Source organism: Orbicella franksi, chromosome 8 (assembly GCF_964199315.1).
Source record: "Orbicella franksi chromosome 8, jaOrbFran1.1, whole genome shotgun sequence".
Classification (NCBI taxonomy): Eukaryota; Metazoa; Cnidaria; class Anthozoa; order Scleractinia; family Merulinidae; genus Orbicella; species Orbicella franksi.
The window spans coordinates 23,561,840-23,582,443 of record NC_138152.1 but is presented as its reverse complement, the minus strand read 5'-3'; the positions used below and the strand labels follow the sequence as shown (position 1 = coordinate 23,582,443).

Here is a 20,604-nt window from a genome sequence, read left to right as displayed (position 1 = left end):
CAGACTAAGAGGGAGTACCCCCTTATCCCTATTTTACCCCTTTGGCCGAGAAGGGAGTGGGACAAATCTAGGATTTGGAACGGGGAGTACCCCCTCACCCCAATTTTTACCCCTTCGACTGCGACGGGAGTGGGGCAAGTCTAAAATTGGTTCCCGATGAGGTCATCAGCCCAGGATGCTTTGGAACGGGGAGTACCCCCTGACCCCTATTTTTACCCCTTCGACTGTGAAGGGAGTGGGGCAAGTCTAAGATTGGTTCCCGATGAGGTCATCCGCCCAGGATGCTTTGGAACGGGGAGTACCCCCTTACCCCTATTTTTACCCCTTCGACTGCGAAGGGAGTGGGGCAAGTCTAGGATTGGTTCCCGATGAGGTCAGCGTCCCAGGATGCTTTGGAACGAATAGAAAGGTATATAAGTGCCTCGGACACAAGTCTCTCAGTCTCCATCATGGTCGCTTGTTGGACGGACCTCTGTCGTTTAGGACCACAGGACACTGTAAGTATCGATTTTGAAGTTGCATGACATTTTTTGCGTGACCCTGGCGTGATTTGTGTCGCCATGGAAATCCGTGAGACCGATCCCAGTCCTCCGTCGAGGCTGGTGGGCTGTTTTCCAACATGGCCGACTTTCGTGGGCGCCGCCATCTTGAATTCTTAATTCGGCTCCTGATTGGCTGAAATTTGTGGCGGCCATCTTGGATTTGGAAAACAATAGCATCCATTGTTCTTAATTCGGCTCCTGATTGGCTGAAATTTGTGGCGGCCATCTTGGATGTGGAAAACAATAGCGTCCATTGTTCTCCAAACAATAGCCTATTGTCTTTCTCGGCTCCTGATTGGTTACCGCTCATATGAGCGTCCTATACTACTGATATGTCGCAGTGGTACAAAGGTTTATTAGGCGAGATGGTGGAGATGATTGGGCGGGGGATTATAGTTTTATCTATGGAAAATCAGTTTCTATAACCAACGAATCGAAGCCTGGTGGAGTACATTGGGGAAAGACTGCATCATATGGTGGATAGATTTTTTCAAAGATATGAGGAGCTGCGGCCTTTATGACGACGATGACTGTATTGAGGTAGAATATCTCAAGTTTTGTTTCATGCCTCTATTGCGTGATGAACTTCATCGCGCAGCAAGACTGTGGAATCTCCATCGAATTCGACCTTCAACAAACATGGAATCTCCGTCTGGTAGGCCCGATGTGCTGTTCTTTCTCCCGGAAGTGTCGGGTACAAGAAACTATATGGTGGATGTCGACTTGGACGAATTGGAACTTGCAGAGGAGAGATACTGCTATCGACCTCCGCAAGGTGGTTGCTCAGATGAATTTAAACAGTTGGCAGAAATCATAATGCTCTTCAAGCACACCTGAAGAGGCAACAGCTTTGTATGTCACCTTACTTGAGGAAATAGACAAAATCTAAGATTCCTGGGGCATGCGTCTTGGGGCATCAGTTTGAACTTCAAGCCCTTTTGACACTTCTGTTTTGTTCTGATCCCAAAGCTTCCGGGCTGTTTACGTTTGAGAAAACCAGTGAGGTTATTTCGCAGTTCATTACTTTTCTAGGGTGATTACCCACCCCCTCCCCCCCCCCCCCGCACCGCCCCGTCCTCCCTAAAAAAACAGAACTCGTCGATTAAGACAATTTATTCTTTTGTTGAAATAATTTAATACAATCCATGTGAAACATTTGTTAACATGTAGCAGTCAAGAAATTGATCACATGTACTGTTACCGTCGTTTTTACTGCTACGCGATTTACGAAAATCAAAATGCCGTAAAAATGGACTTCCGACGATTTCCGTCAATCTAACTCCACCCACACCTGCTGACGAATTTGGCGAGAAGTTTTACTTTTCGAACGCTAACGGTTAGGTTATGTGTCACTTTTGACCAATGAAATTCGTCAGCGGTTGTGAGTGGAGTTTGACTGACGGAAATCGGCCGAAGTCTATTTTCAAGGTTTTTGACTTTCGGGGAATAGTGAAAACGACGGTAACTCATTTGAACTATAACAAAAACATGAAACTAAATGTCCACTTTTCTCTTCCCTTGAGCACTATGTTTGTTTTTTTAACAAAGAAAATTGAAACGCAACAAATACAATCCATGTATATCACTTGTTAACATTTAACAGTCAAGAAATTGATTGCACGTACTCATTTGAACTGTAACAAAAACATGAAACTAAGTGTTCACTCTTCTCATTCCTTGGACACTATTTTTTTTCTAACAAAACAATGCGTGGTTCACAGGGTAAAGGTTTACTACTATATCAGCTATCTTTGTTTTTTTTAAGCAAAGAAAATTGAACCTGTTTTACAAAAATAAGTGAAACGCTATTAAATTCTATTAAATTATGTCAAATGACCATGCCTGGCTGTCGTTCATGATATTCGTGAACTCTTCAACAAGAGCCGGGAAAGATTGGTAAGACGTAGGAAGCTCCAAAATGGGAACACATTTACGAGCCACAGGGCGTCTCTGGAGCCCTTCCAATAAAGAGAAAAAAATTCTTATCGAGTCACCGGTGATCACATCACTTCCTGTGCAAAAGCGTAGAAACATAGAAAGCGCCTTCCCTTCCAGAGACTTGACAAATTTCTTCAAATAGTCGAGACTCTGACGTTCAGCATCGGTTGATGGCTCTTCTTGGAACAGTGTAATTATCTTCTTCGCTGTTGGTCGTTTACTTTCGTACAGTTGATCAAGTCCCTCGAGTGTTTGGAAGCTGTGATCACACACTTCCGCCATGTTTTCTTTCCTCGCAGCACTGACCACTTAGCGTTCAGCGGCCTTCCGCAAAAAGTCGGGCAAAAAGTCAAGAAAAAAGTCGGGAAAAAAGTCGAGAAAAAAGTCGGGAAAAAAGTCAGGAAAAAAGACGAGAAGAAAGTCGGGAAAAAAGTCGAGAAAAAAAGTCGAGAAAAAAGTCGGCAAAAAAGTCGGAAGAAAAGTCGAGAAAAAAGTCGGGAAAAAAATGAGTACGCAGGAAAAAAGTCGGGGAAAAAAGACAGAACGCGGGCAAAACTTCAGGGGAAATTTAAACCTGGAGGTGTGAATTAATAGGGAACTTAAGCACGCACGTTTTTGAGACGCGGACGGTAACCGGAAGTGAGCTTTTTTCACTTTAAACTTGTCCTCACACAATCATATTCACATTGCTAAGTATCTTTTCTTCGTTAGAGATGAGTAGTATAAAAATCTGGGGGACAATACGGTCCAAACATGCGAAATCTTTTCTTCCGGTTGCCGTCCGCGTCTCAAAAACGCGCGTGCTTAAGCTCCCTAATGGCACTTAATGGGCTCCGTATATCATTCCCTTCGTCGACCCGCTCCCTTTCAATCCCGATTCCTGAGCAGTCTTTTAAACTTTTGCGCACGCGCACACGAGAAACCTGTTTCCGAGAAATCTACACTAGCAGGGTTGGACGACGTGACTTCCTCGAACCACTTTGTATTTATGTTTCGTGTCGCTGAATATTAAGCTGTCAGGTAAGAGCTTTGCTCTTGTTTGTTTGATTTCAATACCTTCCGTACCAGTAGTAGCAGTTTAAAGCACGCTTCCGGAAAAAACTACTTACATCTTCCGTGTTACAACGACATTTCTGCTTCGACTGTCCTTCGTCGCCGCCAGGCTCTCCGGCAGTATCCTCAAGTCCTGTGTTTGTTAATGGAGACAGTATCGACTTGAAATCTATTTAAATCATGGCAAAGTGATCGTTCTGGTCTCATGTTTCCTTGTTATCTTTAAGACAAAAATGCCCACATAGGCGCACAGGCACCTTGGGACTTGGCAAGCAACCTAAGCTAATTTAGGTTAACTGGAGTGCTATTCAGGCTAACGGAAGTGCTAAGTAGACTTAGACTTAAAAGTCGATTTTTAAACCTGCAACCTGCAACCTGCAAAACATGCCTGCCCCTTTGAGAGTCTTGTTTTGGCCATGGCAGACTTGCAGCAGGGGTGGATCTAGGGGGGAGGGTGCAGGGGGTGCACACACCCCCTCCCCTGAGATGAAACCTTCTTCTTCGTATTTGCGTTTAAAATTTGGTTACCTCACCAGTCATTTATGCCATTCCTTAATGGTGCACCCCCTCCTAGGAAAAATCCTGGATGCACCCTTGTGCAGCATACACTGCAAGCCTTCCATGAATTCAGAAGCCACGTAAACAAGATGGTACACAACATGGACATACTAGAGAAGTACACCTCCACAGAAAAATTCAAGACAAAATTTGAAACACCCCTTTTTACACCAACTTTCAGTGGTATGTGCAAAGTGACTGTCTTTTGACATGCCATCTCTTGACATGCTGTGTAACCAGGCCTACATAAAAAATGTAAGCACAACTGACCTCTTTACACTGGAACTCAACATTTAGTTGTGAAAAATGGATTTGACATCAGACTAAGGCTAGGAGTATCAAGAAGTCATTCAGCTGTGAGAGATAAATCGACTGTTTTGGATGTTTATATCTTTCAACTATTAACTGATCAGTAATGGCCCAATTGTACAGGAAGTCACTATTTAGAGCCAATCGACCACTCTGGCTTTGTCTGAATTAAGCCGTAAATCGGGAAACATGCAAAGTCCATGATCTTCTTCATTCATTTGAGGTCAGTAATTATCATTTATTTGTCATTTGCTCAGCTGATAACTGGAAAACTTACCAGTTTCACTGAGTTAAACGGTCTTGCAACTGTTTACATAGCATGTCAAAAGATGGTATGTCGAAAGATGTCGCCTACGGACATAACACTGAAAGCAGGTGTAAGACATTCCAAATGGCTCTTTTCAGAGCTTCCACAAAAACAAAAGTCTTGGTCTTCGTTCGCTTTGATTTTTGTCCTTTCTTTGATGGAAAATGAAATTGGGAAAGGAAATGATATCTTTATCGTGGATTTTCACCATACACATTTAACCAATCTGTAGCTAACAGAAAACCCCAGGTCACTCATATCATCAGTCTAAGTCCTTCTTTGTATTAGGCAAATGTCAGAGAAAGTAGCTTACAAACCTTGAAATCTAAAAGGAAAGGCCAGAAAGGAAAGGAAATGCTGCTGTCCCGACTGATAACCATGATATGTTCAGTGCGAAAACAATACTTACTGGTAAGATCAGCAGCAGATACATTAATGCTACACTTTACACTGTACTCCTGGGCTTTACCTAAAATATGCCCGTTTTTGTAGTTGTCACAACCCTGATTTTCATCAAAACCATAACTTAACTATATATCACTGAAAAGCCAGATGCTTGCAAATTACAAAAATGTATCTTTCCAAGCTGTGTCAATTATATTGTAACATGACACCGGGCTCTCAAAGTATCACATGCTGTGCATGACCCCTATGTGCTTGAAAAAAGATTTTTATGTACAATTTACAGAAAAACACATCTTTTTACTTGTATTCTAAAGTAAACAAATGATCAGCTGAAATGAATCAGGGAATTTGCAAGACTTTGAAAATGCGGAGCTGACTGACAACCATCTAAAGTTTGCAATCTAAATTGTGAAACATTTATTTTGATAACTTTTATCCTAAGAATTCTTCAGCAAATCCCTCATTCATATCAATTAACACAGTGAGATCTGAGATCTAGGAATCCTGAAAATTTGAGGTCAAAAGCTTAAATCCTTCTTGAGATATCTTTCTCAAAGGCAAAAATAACTCGTTTTGAGAAAACAAGCTTTGAACTTACAGGGAGCAATGCTTCTCAAAATAAAATTCCAATACCTTAATAGTCAAATCCCGGTAAAAACAAAAAATCCAAAGTTTTAGAGAAGTTCAGGTAAAGCCCCCCCCCCCCCCCCCCCCCCCACTTTTTAAGGTGCCAACTTTCATAAGAAACCACTTGATGGCCTACAGACTCCAGGTTGGGCGTCTAATCACACAGAGATTCATAAAAAGTAGAAACGTTTTTATGAGATTTGGAAATCTTGCCAACAGCATTATTTTGTAATGCGTCTCTCAAGTGTGGTTGCCCAAATCATGAAGGTTTTGCCTGAAAAATTATACAATTTCTGTAGCTGGGGAGACTGCAGCCCCCTTGTCCCTCACCCCCCAGCTCATACGCCTATGAATGCCCATAGATATAAATGTTAAATAAAAGGTGAATAAATTAAATACGAATACTATACTGCAATGAAAATTGAATCAGGTTAGAGACAATTCATTACAACGGCTTTGAGATATATTACATCAAAAGTACATTCAGCTTTAATTATACAGTGAAACTTGTGTTAAGCGGACACCCTTGGGACCCTCACAAGTGTCTGCTTAAAACAGGGTGTCCGCTCAAAACAGTTTCAAATATGTTGTGCAATAATAGTTAATTATTAACTCTTTTGTAACACAGGGTAACACAGTGTAAGATCAAAGACCAGCTAAGACTGCTCATAGTACAATGACCAGTCAATCAATGCATCAATCTGGAATAATCACTTAACTTTATAATGACATTGCTGAACAATGTTAAAGGAGTCACAGCTAAACCTTAAGTAGTAAAAAGCCCTTGACGTGTCTGCTTATTGCAGGTTTTGTGCAACAAACTGGCTTAATATTGGTGCCTGCGTCCAGTTAAGAGAGGTGTCCGTTGAATGCAGGTTTATTTTACAGTACATGTGGGGGAAAAAAATTGGGAATTCAGCTAGTGGCCACTTAACAGAGGGTGTCCGCTTAATATGGGGTCTGCTTAATACAGGTTTCACTGTATTAAAATTTGAAGTGAACTTGAGGTCACAATTAAGGCCTGTCAAGACATTCTTTTACTTTCCATTTATATCACCCCTCCCCCTCTATGAAATTCAGTTTTTAGTCAGTACAGTTCGAAAGGAGCCTGTCTCAAATATGATAATGGTGATGATAACGACGACGACATCAACGATGATGACAGCGGGGACAACTAACAGCATTAACAGCTGTAAGAGACTTGCTTTGATTTTCTATTGTGGTTGCACATATAAACATAGAATACTCAGTGCCACATGAAATAAGGTCTGCTTTCATACTCAACAGAGAGAAAAGGGAACAAAGTTTAGGTAAAGACAAACTGTCGTCAGAAGTCAATTAGGACAACCTACACGAGTTCTGAAAACTTTTAATCACAGGGTACTTTCTCTCAAGTGTCGTTGGCACTCAAACACTTCTGCAGTCTGCTCCTTCTAATTTCTCAGTGTGATTTTTTCGTGTTCACTTTTTTGGATGAGGGGCAGGGCTTGAAATAACGGTCAGTCAACGGACATTGTCTGGTCAAACATTGGTTTTGTGTGATCAAATGGTTGGATGACCAGACATTTTGTGTGGTTGATTACACTTCAAAGGAAAATTTGATTCAGAGCTTGTTCTTCATTAAGTTGTACATTAATCGTGTTTGCAAGAAAAAGAAAGCAAACGAAAGATGGGTCTTCCAGAGTAGCGTGTCTATCGGTGTGTATGCTAATGCAATAAAATTTTTACTAACGACTACCTCTCTACACAGCCATTGCAACTATTTTATCCTGGCAGACAGTCCATACATTCAGTCTGATTTTACCCTCTCTACAATGACCACCTCTCCACAATGGTAATGCCCTTTAAAGCCTGTCCCAACTGCCAAAAATAACCTTTCATCAAAGGCCAGTTCAACGACTGACAAAACCTCATTTTTTAGGGTGTCTTTAGTCTCTGCTTTTGTTTAGTTTCTGTTTTATAGATATATTTTGATAGTGTTATGTATTTATATGCTAAATCAAGTATTTTTAAAGACAAAAAATGTTGCAACCCTGAAAAAAAAAGGTGTCATCTTACACCCCTACCTCCACATGATGGCCACCTCTCTACAACGGCAACTTTCCTTGACCATCCCTAAGGTGATTGTTGTGGGGAGGTTTGACTTTAATCCATATTGTAATGTTGCAGCCTAATGTGGAAAGTGAAACAGACGGCTCTTGACGTGGTATCGTAAAACTTAAGGCCTTTACTAGATTAAGGTGAAATTAACAATGACAACTTAGTTTGCGTGAATCACTTAAGCTTGAATAAAAATTGAATAGTTAAGTAGCGAAAGGAAGTGATAGTGGGACGTAAAAGTGTAATGATATCAATTTTATTGAACATTGTGGATCAGTGCTGTGTAATTCTGTACTTTTTGCACTGAATATGAGCTACCTCTACAATGAAAGCTCACTAAATGCACTTGCTTGATATTCAACCATTTGTCCGGCCAAAATTGTTTCTTGACCGAGCAAAAATAGATTCGACTGCCCAACTAATAATTGGTGCCAGTCAGAAAATTATTTCAAACCTTGGAGGCTAGGGGGTTGACTGGTTTGTCTTGATTTATTTAATTGTGGGTGCGGTTCAGTTGCCTGGAGCACATAGGGTTAAGATGTGACATTTCACTTTTGCAGGCAATGGCAGAAAAGCTAACTAAAGATGAATATGTCCTGATATATGTAGCATGAGTGAAAGGAAAGGAGCCAACACTAAGGAATTGGATGTCAAAGACAAACCGCAGAATGCTCAAGATCATAAGGTATATAATATATAGATTTAACCAATCCTAAAAGTGGAGCTCCACAGTTATTTATTTGGATGTTGTTAATAATTAAATAATCCAATATTATGTAAAGGCAAATTTTGGACAATTGTAATTTCAGCACCTGGCTTTTGATTACACTATAATGCAAATGAGAAAAGCTAGGGCTTTCCACAAGTTGCTCGAGATTTCTCAAAAAGTTGCCCGCAATTTTTAAAAAAGTTGTTAAAATAGTCAAAAGTTGCTTTTGTAACAAAAATTGCTCAAAAAAACAAAAATTTTTTGTTGCTCCCTTCCTTCATTTGATTTGATGCAAAAATATGCAAAAAATGTACCTCTAAGCATTTTTATACAATTTTGCGGTGTAACCAATGTTGCTAAATAACTTTGTCCCCAATCAAATCCAAAAAGTGCACGAGTAAAGACCATGCAACAATCAATACTAATCTTGTAAAAATTCTTTACCTCAAACACCCACGTCAGTTGAGTGTGAATGTCTTCCTCCCCCATTTTGAATTTTCTTTAAAAAACTATCGCTGACCTAGCAGCCCGGTTGCATGCATCTTGGGCGTGGCACCGATAATCTGCCCTAAGGGGAAAGGAAATGATACTAAAGTTAATATGTGACATGATTGGTTGATAAAAATAGAGAAAAAGGAAACATATACTAAAGTGGATACATTAAAAAATATAAATATGTTAAATTTTGTCACGCCTGTTTATCCCAGAAGGTTCAAGAGTCTTAATTCATGGGCAGATTTCAGGGGAACCAGAGAATACACTCCCCCCTCCCATGCCTTTTTTTTGTGGAATGAATTTTTCAAGCCATGGTCGACATAAGTCAATCGCTTTTAGCTGGTAAGCACTCTCTAGATCTCTTTGAACGTTCGTTATATAAATCCAAACTCAAACTCCCCCGCTAACTCAAACCAAGTCCCATTTCCCTGGATTTGACCCTACTTTTCAGTCGTTTTAAGTGGCAGTCCCGCTAATAGCGGTCCACTCGACTTCGGGACCAAAAATAATTTTCCTTCATTTTTTGTCAATGAAAAGGGTTTGACACATATAAAAAAGCAATTTATTATTTTCCAATTCCGTATTTTTGCTTTGCTACGAGCCAAAATTGAATTTTGGCCGAACTGAGGTTGCCGACCGTGACCAGAAAGGTAAAATTCACCGATTTTGTGAAGCGTGCTACGTCGCCTAAAATGCAGCTCACGGAATTTCGTTTTCATACGAATTTTAAGGTACATTCATTACTTTGACTGACGAAATATGGAAACTTTTTGAAAAATTCTAAGCTTACCAGCGAGGCTGGAAGACACCCTACTCCGAGGCCTTTGATCATCTACTTTAATTTAGCCAAATTTGACGGGGAAAATCTCAAAAGTTGGGTCTAAATGAAGCCTAAAAAGCACATCACAGTAAATTTCGTGTCTTAATCAACCGTTCTATAAGTTCAAACCGGTGGGTATCTCCTTGGATTGCACGCGAGAACAGATTAAAATCTGCCACAGTCAGTGTGTTTACATAGCTATTGCTCGTGTCAAAGCTCGTTTGCATAACCCTAGCACCCGGTGAAAATACATCTTCTTCCGTTCAGGTTCGTTTGTTGACCTTCTGAGTAGTGGCAAATAGCTTCCTTTAATACTCGTGTACACTCTAGATCCAGTTTTGAGGTGAAGGTTGTGTTAAAGTTGATCAATTCTCAAGACTTACGAGACTCCAAAAGTAAATAATGGCGCCGGTCTGCAGAAATTAACTGTAGCCGTCGTCCCGACCCTTCAATAAATTCTGCCGTAGAGGTAGCACTAGGAGAAGAAGAAAATCGTAAGTTTTCATTTACCATTTAATGGCAACTGAATCCTGTACTACTGCCAAGACTACTGGGAGGTTATCTACCTTTCCTTGGAAAATATAACGAGTTGCTAACACATGAGGGCGGAGGAAGCAGACATGGACCTAAAATTCACTTTTCCTTTCCCATTATCAGCCGTTCCTTTTTCATAGAAAACACAATGGAAGAAATTCAAAAGATGGGACCAAGAAACCTTCCAAAAAACGTCCATATCGAAGCGCGTGCAGATGTTGAGAGGCCGATTTCTCACTTTGTGTTTATAGGACTACTAAGCTTCCCATTTTTTCTGACGACACCAGAATTATTGGCCATAAAAATAGTTTGTCTTTGATTTCTCCGCCTCGCGAAAAATATGGTTAAGTGTTGAAAGAAGTTGATAATTATGCCCCATTTATGACCAAAACGGCTGAAAAACCGACCCTTTGGGACCGCCCATACCTACATAGCTCATATAAGGGAGTACTTCCCGGGCACCAACACTTGAGTCCCATCCCAGTAAGAGTGCATGTCCTATCACTTAACCATATGTTTCAATAAAATTTGAAAAGGTGCAATGATTGTCGTCGTTCGGTCATACTGAAAAGATTGCACTAGTCCAAAAAATTAATGGGTGACTTTTTCATTATCAATATTGAAATGAGAAAATCTTGCCAAATCTAATGATCGGCGCGTGCGGGGTAGGGGATTTGCCCTCGGCCCCTGGTAATTGGCCCAGGGGGGGGGGGGGTACTTCCAGAAAAGTTGGGTGGGGGTGTGCGGAAGGAAGTAGACATTCTGAAAGAAATTGCTTCAAAATGCGAAAATAAATGACTTCAAAAAAGTATCAACCTTCTACTATATTAGGTATACCCCTAAACTATAGCTTATTTAGCAGTTCTTAGTGCATAGCTTGGTATGAAACAAGTCCTGCATTCCATTTGCATCCCAAAAAAGGAACTAAAAACTTGTCGGGGTGGTCAACCATGTCTTAGACTGGAGGGGGTCACAATTTTGTGGCTTCAACGAAGAGATCTTCACAAGACAATTTTCATGGCAAAAATTCATAGAAATCTATCAAATATTCACAAAGTTATGACGTTGTGTGGTGGAAAGACAACATTTTAATTGATCATTATATCCCTTATTAGTTAACACGGGGACTCCCTCATGAAATAATTCTGAAAATTTTTGGCGGGTATGAGTGAAATCGAGCAGTTAAAATATACTCAGTTCCTAAATCTCTACCATATCTCTCCGCCTCCCACCCCCCCCCCCCCCCAAAAAAAAAATTTTAAGTTGCTAGTATACCCTTGTGTGAAGTTGTGTAAAGCTAATATGTACGCCTTACAGGCAAAACACACTTAAATAATTAAGTTATTTAGTGAACTTCTGGGTTCTAACTGGTTTGAAATAAAATTAATATTGAGACGTTCATGCTGAAAAAAAAAAAACAAAAAAACATTCAATCTAGGACTCAAGTATGAATTCTTTGTTTCCACACATTTGCATCGTTTTCTAAAATCCAAAACTGAAGAGCCACCAATGAAAGATTTTATCCCCATATTTAAGCATAAGAGGGGGTAAATTTATATCTGTTAACAAGTTTTCAGCATAATAGCTTGCTTCATCAGGAAACAAGCACATTCTGAATTTCAGAGTTATGGCGGTGCGTGACATCACAGGTCACCCAAGCGTAACAGAAGAGGTTGTGTGGGGAACTGTAGCTAAAATATAAGAGTTTGTATGGAGATCAGGGGTTGACATTAAATTCGTTCAATGTGTGGGTAATTTACCGAAGAAAGACTCGTGAACATTCAATGATGTCAATTTTTCTCATCCTGGAGAGTTTAAACGAGATTTTGGCAAATTTTGAAAATTTTGTCCTACAGTGTTATAATAAGAGACAAGCTTGTCTCTTATTATAACAATGAGATGCTGCTGTATTGTAAATGTATTTGCTAATTTGCGAGCAATCGAAACTTACTGCTTCAGCTTATAACTAAAAAGATTAATAGGCCTTGATAGATATATCCCAAGCCAAACTTAAAAAAAAAAACAAAACAAGAAATATGAATTTTTCTTAAGGGTTTAGCACACTATTTGTGAAAGTCAGCAAAATCAGCAAAAGATTAACTGATTCATTATATTATACATTCATTGTATTATTTCCTGCTTCAAAGCAAGCCCTTTAAAATGTAGGCAATCGGTTAATTGCGGAGCATTTGCCATTTTTTGTGCTAGTTGATGAGATGAGATATTTGTTACTGGAGTGTAGGTATCTTTCAATCAATCAATCACTCACCCACTCACTCACTCACTCACTCACTCACTCAATCAATCAATCAATCAATCAATCAATCAATCAATCAATCAATCAATCAGTCAATCAAACAGTCAATCATTCAATCAATAATATTTTAGCTTCATTTAGACCACAAAATACAAGCTCACACCATATCAAAGCATAACCACAGTAGCTCTAAATTGAGTGGATTCCCAAGAAAGCCTAGCTCGTTTTATGAAGCCCGAAAATAATTAACAGTTATTCCATGAGTGCAGGTTGGATATGAGACAATGGATAGCCAACGAGGCATGTAGCTTTGAGTTGACTATAATCATTTCGTATACAACAAGCGTGGGTGCTATAATAGTTTTTATAAGACATTGCAGTCACCATCTGTCTTCTGATTGGCTAAAAGCCTACAGTTAATTCTGGGAAACAGCGCAACCTACAGATTATTCACTAATCTGCTAGCAGATTAGTGAATAATCCGTAGGTTGCACACGCAAGGCAAGATTTCCCAGAGCAATGCCAAGTTCATGTAAGAACATGGCTTGTCGAAAACAAACTGTGTTCCGTGCGATAATGCGTTTGCCGTTATTTTCTTTAAAACAGTGTATAATAAAACAATTATGAGATTCGATTTTTGTGATATCCGAAATAATCAAGGTCTCGGTTAGTGCTGACAGCCTCAGCCTTCGGCTTCGGCTGATAACACTTACTTCGACCTTGATTATTCCGGATATGACAAAAACCACATCCAATAATTGTTTATTATGTTTTGATAATGGCGGAATTTCCCAACTTTTCTGTCCACCTTTTTAACGTCTCAAACTTTCAAATGGAGTCTTCAGCTAGGTTTCCCGAGATAGATCCTACTGATTTACTCGAGATGACGGAGAATACTGAGAGATCAAGAACACTCAAACATGCACAAGGACCCTGTGGCGTGCTGAGCGAAGCGAAGTGAGAAAACTTGAGGCTTGATATTTGCCTTGTTCATCTGTTTTTGGATGCTATCCTCTGATTGCCAAATTGGACTCGGCCTACGGCCTCGTCCAATTTGGCAGTCCTAGGAATTTTTCTCTTCCAATTATTTCCAAATTGGACAGCATATAGTCCTGTTACATATACAAATCCTGCCAAGAAAGAGGACATTCTTGAGCTCCCCCGTTCGGGTTACTCTGAGACGCCCCTCCCCCTTCCCGAGAGGCTGTACGGACGAAAGGACGCTCGTTCGCTCAACGATGACGTCAACCAAAATTTCTCGGCTAGATTGTTTACCAATTTTCCTTACCCATGGTGCTTCGCTGGCGCGCTTCGTGCGCTAAAGCTCTGTTATAAAAATATTCTAGTCTTGCCACGTGCACCTGGCCGGTAGTTTTCCTTCTCGTCATCGTTTTCAAGATGAGAAAAAAGTTATTTAGGGTATACGTTAAGCTACGGGTTCCGTCATTTCTTGTTTTTTGGTTTACTTTTTACTGTTTTTGTCGACGTAAATGATTTTGACGAGAAAGGTTTTTATGTTCTTCTTGTTTATGTTACTTTGTAGTTTTTATTCCTCTTATATACTGTAAATATTTGTGCATACTACCATTATCATTCCTCCTTAAAAGGGGGGGAAGCAAGACAAAGGCTCAGTAGTGTATATATTTTTAAAACTGAAACCATATTTACAATTTATAGCCCCAAGATATCAATATAACGATTAAAAACGTAATATAGAATCATGATCGCTTATCACACAACCCACATTTGAAACTGAAGAGTTGTTTTCACGATGTTTTGCTTTCGTTCGGCTTTAGGATCAAGAAAACAGCCAGGGTAGAATATTAGTCTACCCAGCTGAGTTTGATGCAGAAAACGAAGAGGAATATTTGAATTTTCAGCATTGGTGCCAAGAGGATGGAAGGGATATGCCATCGTGGCCGCCCGAAGAGGAAACCCCCGAAATAGAGGGAAAAAAGAGCCGAAGAGATCCCGAAAGCGACGATGACAGCGACGAAGATAGTGGCGACGAAAGCGATGACAGCTATGACTGGTATCAACAATATCCAGAACAGTATAAAGTCACGAGCGATCCAATGCCTGCTGAAGCAACCATGAGACGTCCGATCGCCTACCTGCTATTTAGAGACAGAGCCGAGCTTATGTTTCAAGGTATGATGAAAGCTATGTCGTCAGTCAAAAAATGTACAAAATTAAGGCCCTTACAGGAAGCCGTTTTGAAGAACATTAAAGAAAACAGAAAATCGCCTCGCATTGCGTTGTCGCTTGAGAAGACTAGCTTTCTGGTTCGTGTTTCTGTTCTACGGTCATCTGTGCCTATTTACCGCGACATTAGGGTCCCATCAAATATGAATCTGCGCATGTTCCAAACCCGCGTTCTGTGTCCTGTCTTCGACTGGGATCCAAAGGTAATGCCTTTAAAATACATGTACTACCTCCCGCACACGTGCTATCCCTCTGGGCGCCGACCCTTGTCAAACTTTAAAGACATTGTGTTCACAATACCCTATCAAGACGATTACACTGGGATGATGATGACATCCAACGACGAAGCCACCAATGCGGAAATTATTGACGATGGGGATGTTTGTCTCGTAGACTTTTTGCAGGAGGTCGGCCACACTCTATACTACCAGCATAACCTTACAATACCCTTAACGTTACAGCTCAAACTTTTGCAAATTGGCCAGGAAGATACTGTGGAGCTTATCGGAGGGACGGGCATCAGTCCACCTGAGAGTCATTTGGTAACGGATGGCCCATTTGAACAAGAGATATATGGAATTGATGCTTTCAACCTTGCTATCAAATGGCTACAATCTGTCTCTATCCACGAGAGCTACAAGAAGGAAGGCAGGCGATTGTTGCAGATTAAAAACTCACAGACATTTGACCCGACAAACTTTGATCTGCCTGGTGCGCGCGAAAGACTTAATCGGTCAATTCGTCATTCTACTGCAAGGACCCATGTACCAATCACGACAGGGCAATCAATGGCCATGATTATTTCAAATGACCCAAGAGCCTTTAGGAATCTCCCAAGAGTAAATTTTTTGGGAATGTGTAAAACATGCCATAAAGAGAACGTCAAATTGCTAACATGCGGACGTTGTAAAAGCGTACATTACTGCTCAAAAGACTGCCAGAAAAAAGACTGGAAGTCTCATAAAGCAGTTTGTGCCGTCGCTTACCATAAATAACCTATAGCACTAAGAATAGGGATGATTAAGGGTCTGGGTCTTTCTGGAGGTACCGTCGTCACAAGAGAAGCGAAGGAACGAAACACTGATAGACTTCTCCTGGGAACTTCATTGTTTGGTTGTATTGTTTCTTTTGTTGTACGTAATCTGTGCCTCTGTACTCACAAAAGGAACCAAGGGCCTGTGCGTTTTCGATTGATCGTATTTCGAAATAAGTAAATGTGGAAGAAACGTTCTAGAAATCACTTGCTTTTATATAGTATTCTTTGTATTGCAGCACCTACAAATCTGCTTAAAATGAAATATTTCGATGTATGTAGAGTTTAAATGGTCCAAAAATCACGCAAGAAGAAATTTGTAAATAAAACATTGCGTATTCTTTTTTCTGGAATATGCTCAATCGAAAGCACACTAAATACTCACCGATGTAATTAACAGCACTCTGGCTGAAACCGTAAGGCACTTCAGTTAGGAAACTTGACTAGGTTGCTTTGGAACCCTAATATAACTCGTAGAAATAGAAAGGATTAACTTAGATTGAACAGTGTAAAACGAAAGGGGCCGTTTCGATCGTCGTCCCCGTACATAGTAACTTCTGACTAGTGCCGTTTCTCATAAGCTTTGCTGTACCCTTCCTCCATTTACAAACAACTTCGTTAATGAAACGAGAAACAACTTGTCTTTCATTAATCAAAATTTTGAAGATTTACTTTAGAACATTACATCTTCTATTGAAAAAAACAATTTCAGGGGTTAAATTTTGTACTAGAATGAAATTTAAAATTGCCATCACATATAGCATTTATAACAAACTTCAATAGTTTTGGTAGAGAAAAGGAACACAAAGAATAAGGTTCATCTCGGTCTGTTAAGTTGTGTAAAAATGCTGCAAGAATACAAAACAGAGATGTACCTTGAACAAACAAATTTAATCAGCCCTTAATCAATGTCTTCAAGTTTAATGCAATAAAGTCCATTTAGAAGTAGAAAAATTGGTAGAACTTGTATGCTAGATATTGCTCAGATTGAATTGACAATGGCAGTAGCTTAAATTTAAAAAATACGTACAATAACTGTAACATTTTCTCTCTTTAAGTTGTCTGGTTAATGATGATTGCAGTAAAAACCTGCGTATGAGAACCTGCTAGGCTAAGATTGTGCATTTAGATCCCTTTTACACAAGAACCTGTTTTAGCCTACAAGTTTGAAGCAGGTTCTTATTTTGAGAAATTCAGTCAAACACTGAATACACAAGTACCATGTTTGGCCCAGCGGCAATGCAGCGCCATGTTTTAATGTTGTTTTTGTTCAGCGTAACTTGCGTAGCTTTATATAAAGTTCATAAATGACTTTAACATGCTTGAATTAAAGGAATTTTTATAACATATATTATGTATGCAATACCAAAAATAGGCCACACCCACCAATGACAAAAACCTTGTTAATTTTTAAAAATACGAACTTGTTTAAGAACCTTAATAGCCTAATTTTCCAGTTAGCACTATTTTTATAGGCTAAGAACCTTAGCCTAGCTCCAAAAAACTTAGGTTCTTTATACGCGGGTTTTTTACTGTATCCTTGTTTTTAATTTAGAAACGCAAAAGTTACGTGCCCATACAGAGTTAATTCGGCACAGTTTTGTTTGTACGTAGAGTTTGTCATATTTCATTCCATAAACTCAAACAGCACAGGAAAGGTTAATTCATCTTTTCTGGGAATGCCCGATCGATCACAGAAGCCTTTTGGAATAGTGTTCAACAATTTTCGTCTCTGTTTATCTAATACCAGCCTCACAAGTTTTAACTTTACGCCAATATTTAGGTCTCAAAGGAGAGAAAAGCACCTTGTTATTCAATCATTGTTTAGTACTTGGTAGAAGTGACAGAAGTGGCACAAAATACTCCAGTCATTACAACTCCCTGACCTCTCCTTTGAACTTTTGTTTAAACAGGCAAATTAATTGTATGATATTTAAGTTCTCCTTTTCATTTCAACAGCTTAAATTTAGTATTTTATGGCCCTATATTTTTCGTTCATATTTACTTTCGTCAGTTGTTAGAATAGTGTATTAGTAGCAGTAGTATTGTATCTGTTAGTTGTATTACTTTTAATTTTTTCTCTATTAGTAATATCGCTGTTTAGAATTAACTCCTGCCAGTTAAAAAGGTTGTTATATTGTTAGTATTGAAAGCAATGTTGATTGGTTTTGTAATTTGTAATTTGTAAGTAGTGATAGCGATGTAAGTAACTTTTAATTAGTTTTTGTAAAATTGTACATTAAGTGTAGTATCGCAATTAACAAAAAAAAAATAAATAAATAAATAAATAAAAAAAACCATGAAGGATTTAGGATGTTTTAGCGCAGGAGATTAACACAGATTACAAATCAAAAACTTGAAAACTAAGGCTAAACTAAGATGTAAAACCATGACACAAGATGACTCTCAACTTACAATACGTAAGACAAAAGCGGCGCCTAATATTTATTTTTTCTAGATTTCTGATTTAAGTAGCTTCTTCCTTTTAATGTAGAATTTGGAAAGGGAGATTAATGCTAGCAAAAGACTATCTACATTACGCGCTCAACCGCATCTCTCTACCTCCTTCCAACTGCACTGTATGGCATCCCATTTACCAAGTTCTTACAGAGTGTGCCTTTTAACCATACATACATACATACATACATACGTACGTACGTACATACATACATACATACATACATACAACCTTTATTTATACACGATAAAAGACGTCAAAGCTAACAAGCTTGTGGGGTCGTGTACTAATAAGATACATAAAATAACTACAATTAATAGATAAATAATTAATACAGTTAATTAAAAATTAATACAAGAATTAAGTAATTCTTATAAAAAATATAATTTTGATAACAAAGAATGAGATCAATAGTTAAAAATAAATAAAATTTTCCGATCTTTTGTTAATTATTTGTGGGACTAAAACATTAAAATTAAATTCCTTAAAAGTGTTACAATTAACATCATCCTTCAAAAGAGATTTCAGGTCTGTGCTCTCTAGTATCGATCTATTAGTTCGCCATATAGCGTTCCAGAGGACATCCCCTCTATAGGAAATGGAGTTTTTAACGTATCTGGAGGTAAAACTCGGTACTATCAGCCCATGCTTCAGTCGTGAAGAAGGTCTGTCGCCGTGGATAATCAACTCTTCAGCCAAAGTGCTAGGGAGCATGCCATGATAACCCTTGAAAGAAGTTTAATTAAAGAAAGTTTATACATATATGTTAAAGTGTGCCACTTAACGGTAGCTAAAACGTCAACTGTTGGCATGTCCGGTGGAAAGCCAAAAATAATTCTAGCAGCACGGCAATGTTGTCTTTCCAATGTTTTAAATAACTCTGTCTGATTAATCCCGCCCCAGACGGGCATCGCGTACGTAATGGATGGCTGGATAACCTTTACGTAAAGTGACTCGCACACATGACTGGGTAGAAACTTGGATTTCTTCAGGAGGCTCAATTTGTTTGCAAAGTTTTTAATGACTTCTTTCAGGTGAGGTATCCAGCCCAGGTTTTGATCCAAGGTAACACCCAGAAGCCTGGCCGTAGCCTTGTATTCAATGATGGACTTGCCAATATAAATGGCAGGCAGCGGACCAATAAGCCGAGCTTTGGAGAGTAACATTACCTCGCACTTGCCAGGATGTGGAGTAAGGCGGTTGTTAACACACCAGGTGAAAAGTTCTTCCAGGGCACAATTTAGTAAATTACAGGCGACGTCTTGCGAGGAGCCTGTACAGAAAACCGTAGTGTCATCAGCGTACATAAAAGTATCTCCAGATTTAATGAATGAAGGTAAATCGTTCGTAAAAAGCGTAAACAAGGTAGGACCCAACACCAAGCCCTGTGGTACTCCGCACCTAACGTACATTTTCGATGATTCTTTTCCATTTATCGTCGTGAACTGCTTTCGATTCGAAAGGTAGCTATCCATCCATGCATAGAGTTCACCATCAATGCCGAACTGTCCATGTAATTTGTCCAATAAGCGCGAATGTAATACGCTATCAAAGGCTTTCCTGAAGTCTACAAAAGCGACAGCGACTGTGAGGCCGTCATCAACAAACTTCCTCCATTTCTCTGTGAGATGAATGAGAAGTAGCTCAGTAGAGTAAGCCTTCCTATAGGCCCACTGATTAGGAGTTATCAAGTTATTGTTCGTCACATGATTGACAATGGCGGTATTGATTTCAGATTCGAGCAGCTTGCTTGGAACCGACAAAATAGAGACCGGACGATAATTTCCTGGATCGGTGCTGTCATCCTTTTTGAAAATCGGGGACACCCTTGCAAGTTTCCAACCCTCGTACGCAGTTCCGTGGTGGATGCTCCATCGGAAAAGGCTCGTGAGGTGAGGGCTCACTGCATGACTGGCTAATTTCAAAAGTTTTGGAGAACCCAGTGCCAACCCCACCACTGATAGAAAAAGCCGGCACTAACCTCCAGAGCGGTTAGGCGGACGGACAGGTCTACACACAGCTTGTTCACAGGGTAACTCTTGGCACGGTAGGAGAGTACCACGGGCAGACTAACGCGTACTAACATGCCATCTCCGTATGCGCCTCCGCTGATAGCGTATGCTGACACGTATCCTTCAATGCTTGCTGTGACTTTGGCAGAACGATCAATCTAACAATGTGAGGGTCACATCGTTTTGTTTTTAGTAGCCACTCTCCGTAATTGAAAGATAACCTTAACTGCTTCCATTTTGCA

General features: G+C 39.6%; 2 protein-coding genes across 3 annotated transcripts; both read left to right on the top strand.

The window, feature by feature from the left end:
- Positions 1–1,030: 1,030 nt before the first annotated feature.
- On the top strand, positions 1,031–1,595 carry LOC145495463 (uncharacterized). Its single transcript, XM_081475091.1, has one exon. The coding sequence runs from the start codon at positions 1,041–1,043 to the stop codon at positions 1,377–1,379; it is 339 nt and encodes a 112-aa protein (XP_081331217.1). The 5' UTR covers positions 1,031–1,040; the 3' UTR covers positions 1,380–1,595.
- Positions 1,596–3,079: 1,484 nt separating this feature from the next.
- On the top strand, positions 3,080–17,264 carry LOC145495439 (uncharacterized). Of its 2 annotated transcripts, none has more exons than XM_081475053.1 (3): positions 3,080–3,500; positions 8,400–8,524; positions 14,451–17,264. In XM_081475053.1, exons 2-3 carry the CDS (start codon positions 8,450–8,452, stop codon positions 15,852–15,854), a joined length of 1,479 nt encoding a protein of 492 aa, XP_081331179.1. In that variant the 5' UTR covers positions 3,080–3,500; positions 8,400–8,449; the 3' UTR covers positions 15,855–17,264. The 2 variants fall into 2 exon arrangements, with proteins under 2 accessions (XP_081331179.1, XP_081331180.1); XM_081475054.1 differs by lacking the exon at positions 3,080–3,500 and adding an exon at positions 3,507–5,593 and having other exon boundaries at positions 5,638–8,524.
- The last annotated feature ends 3,340 nt before the right edge of the window (positions 17,265–20,604 follow it).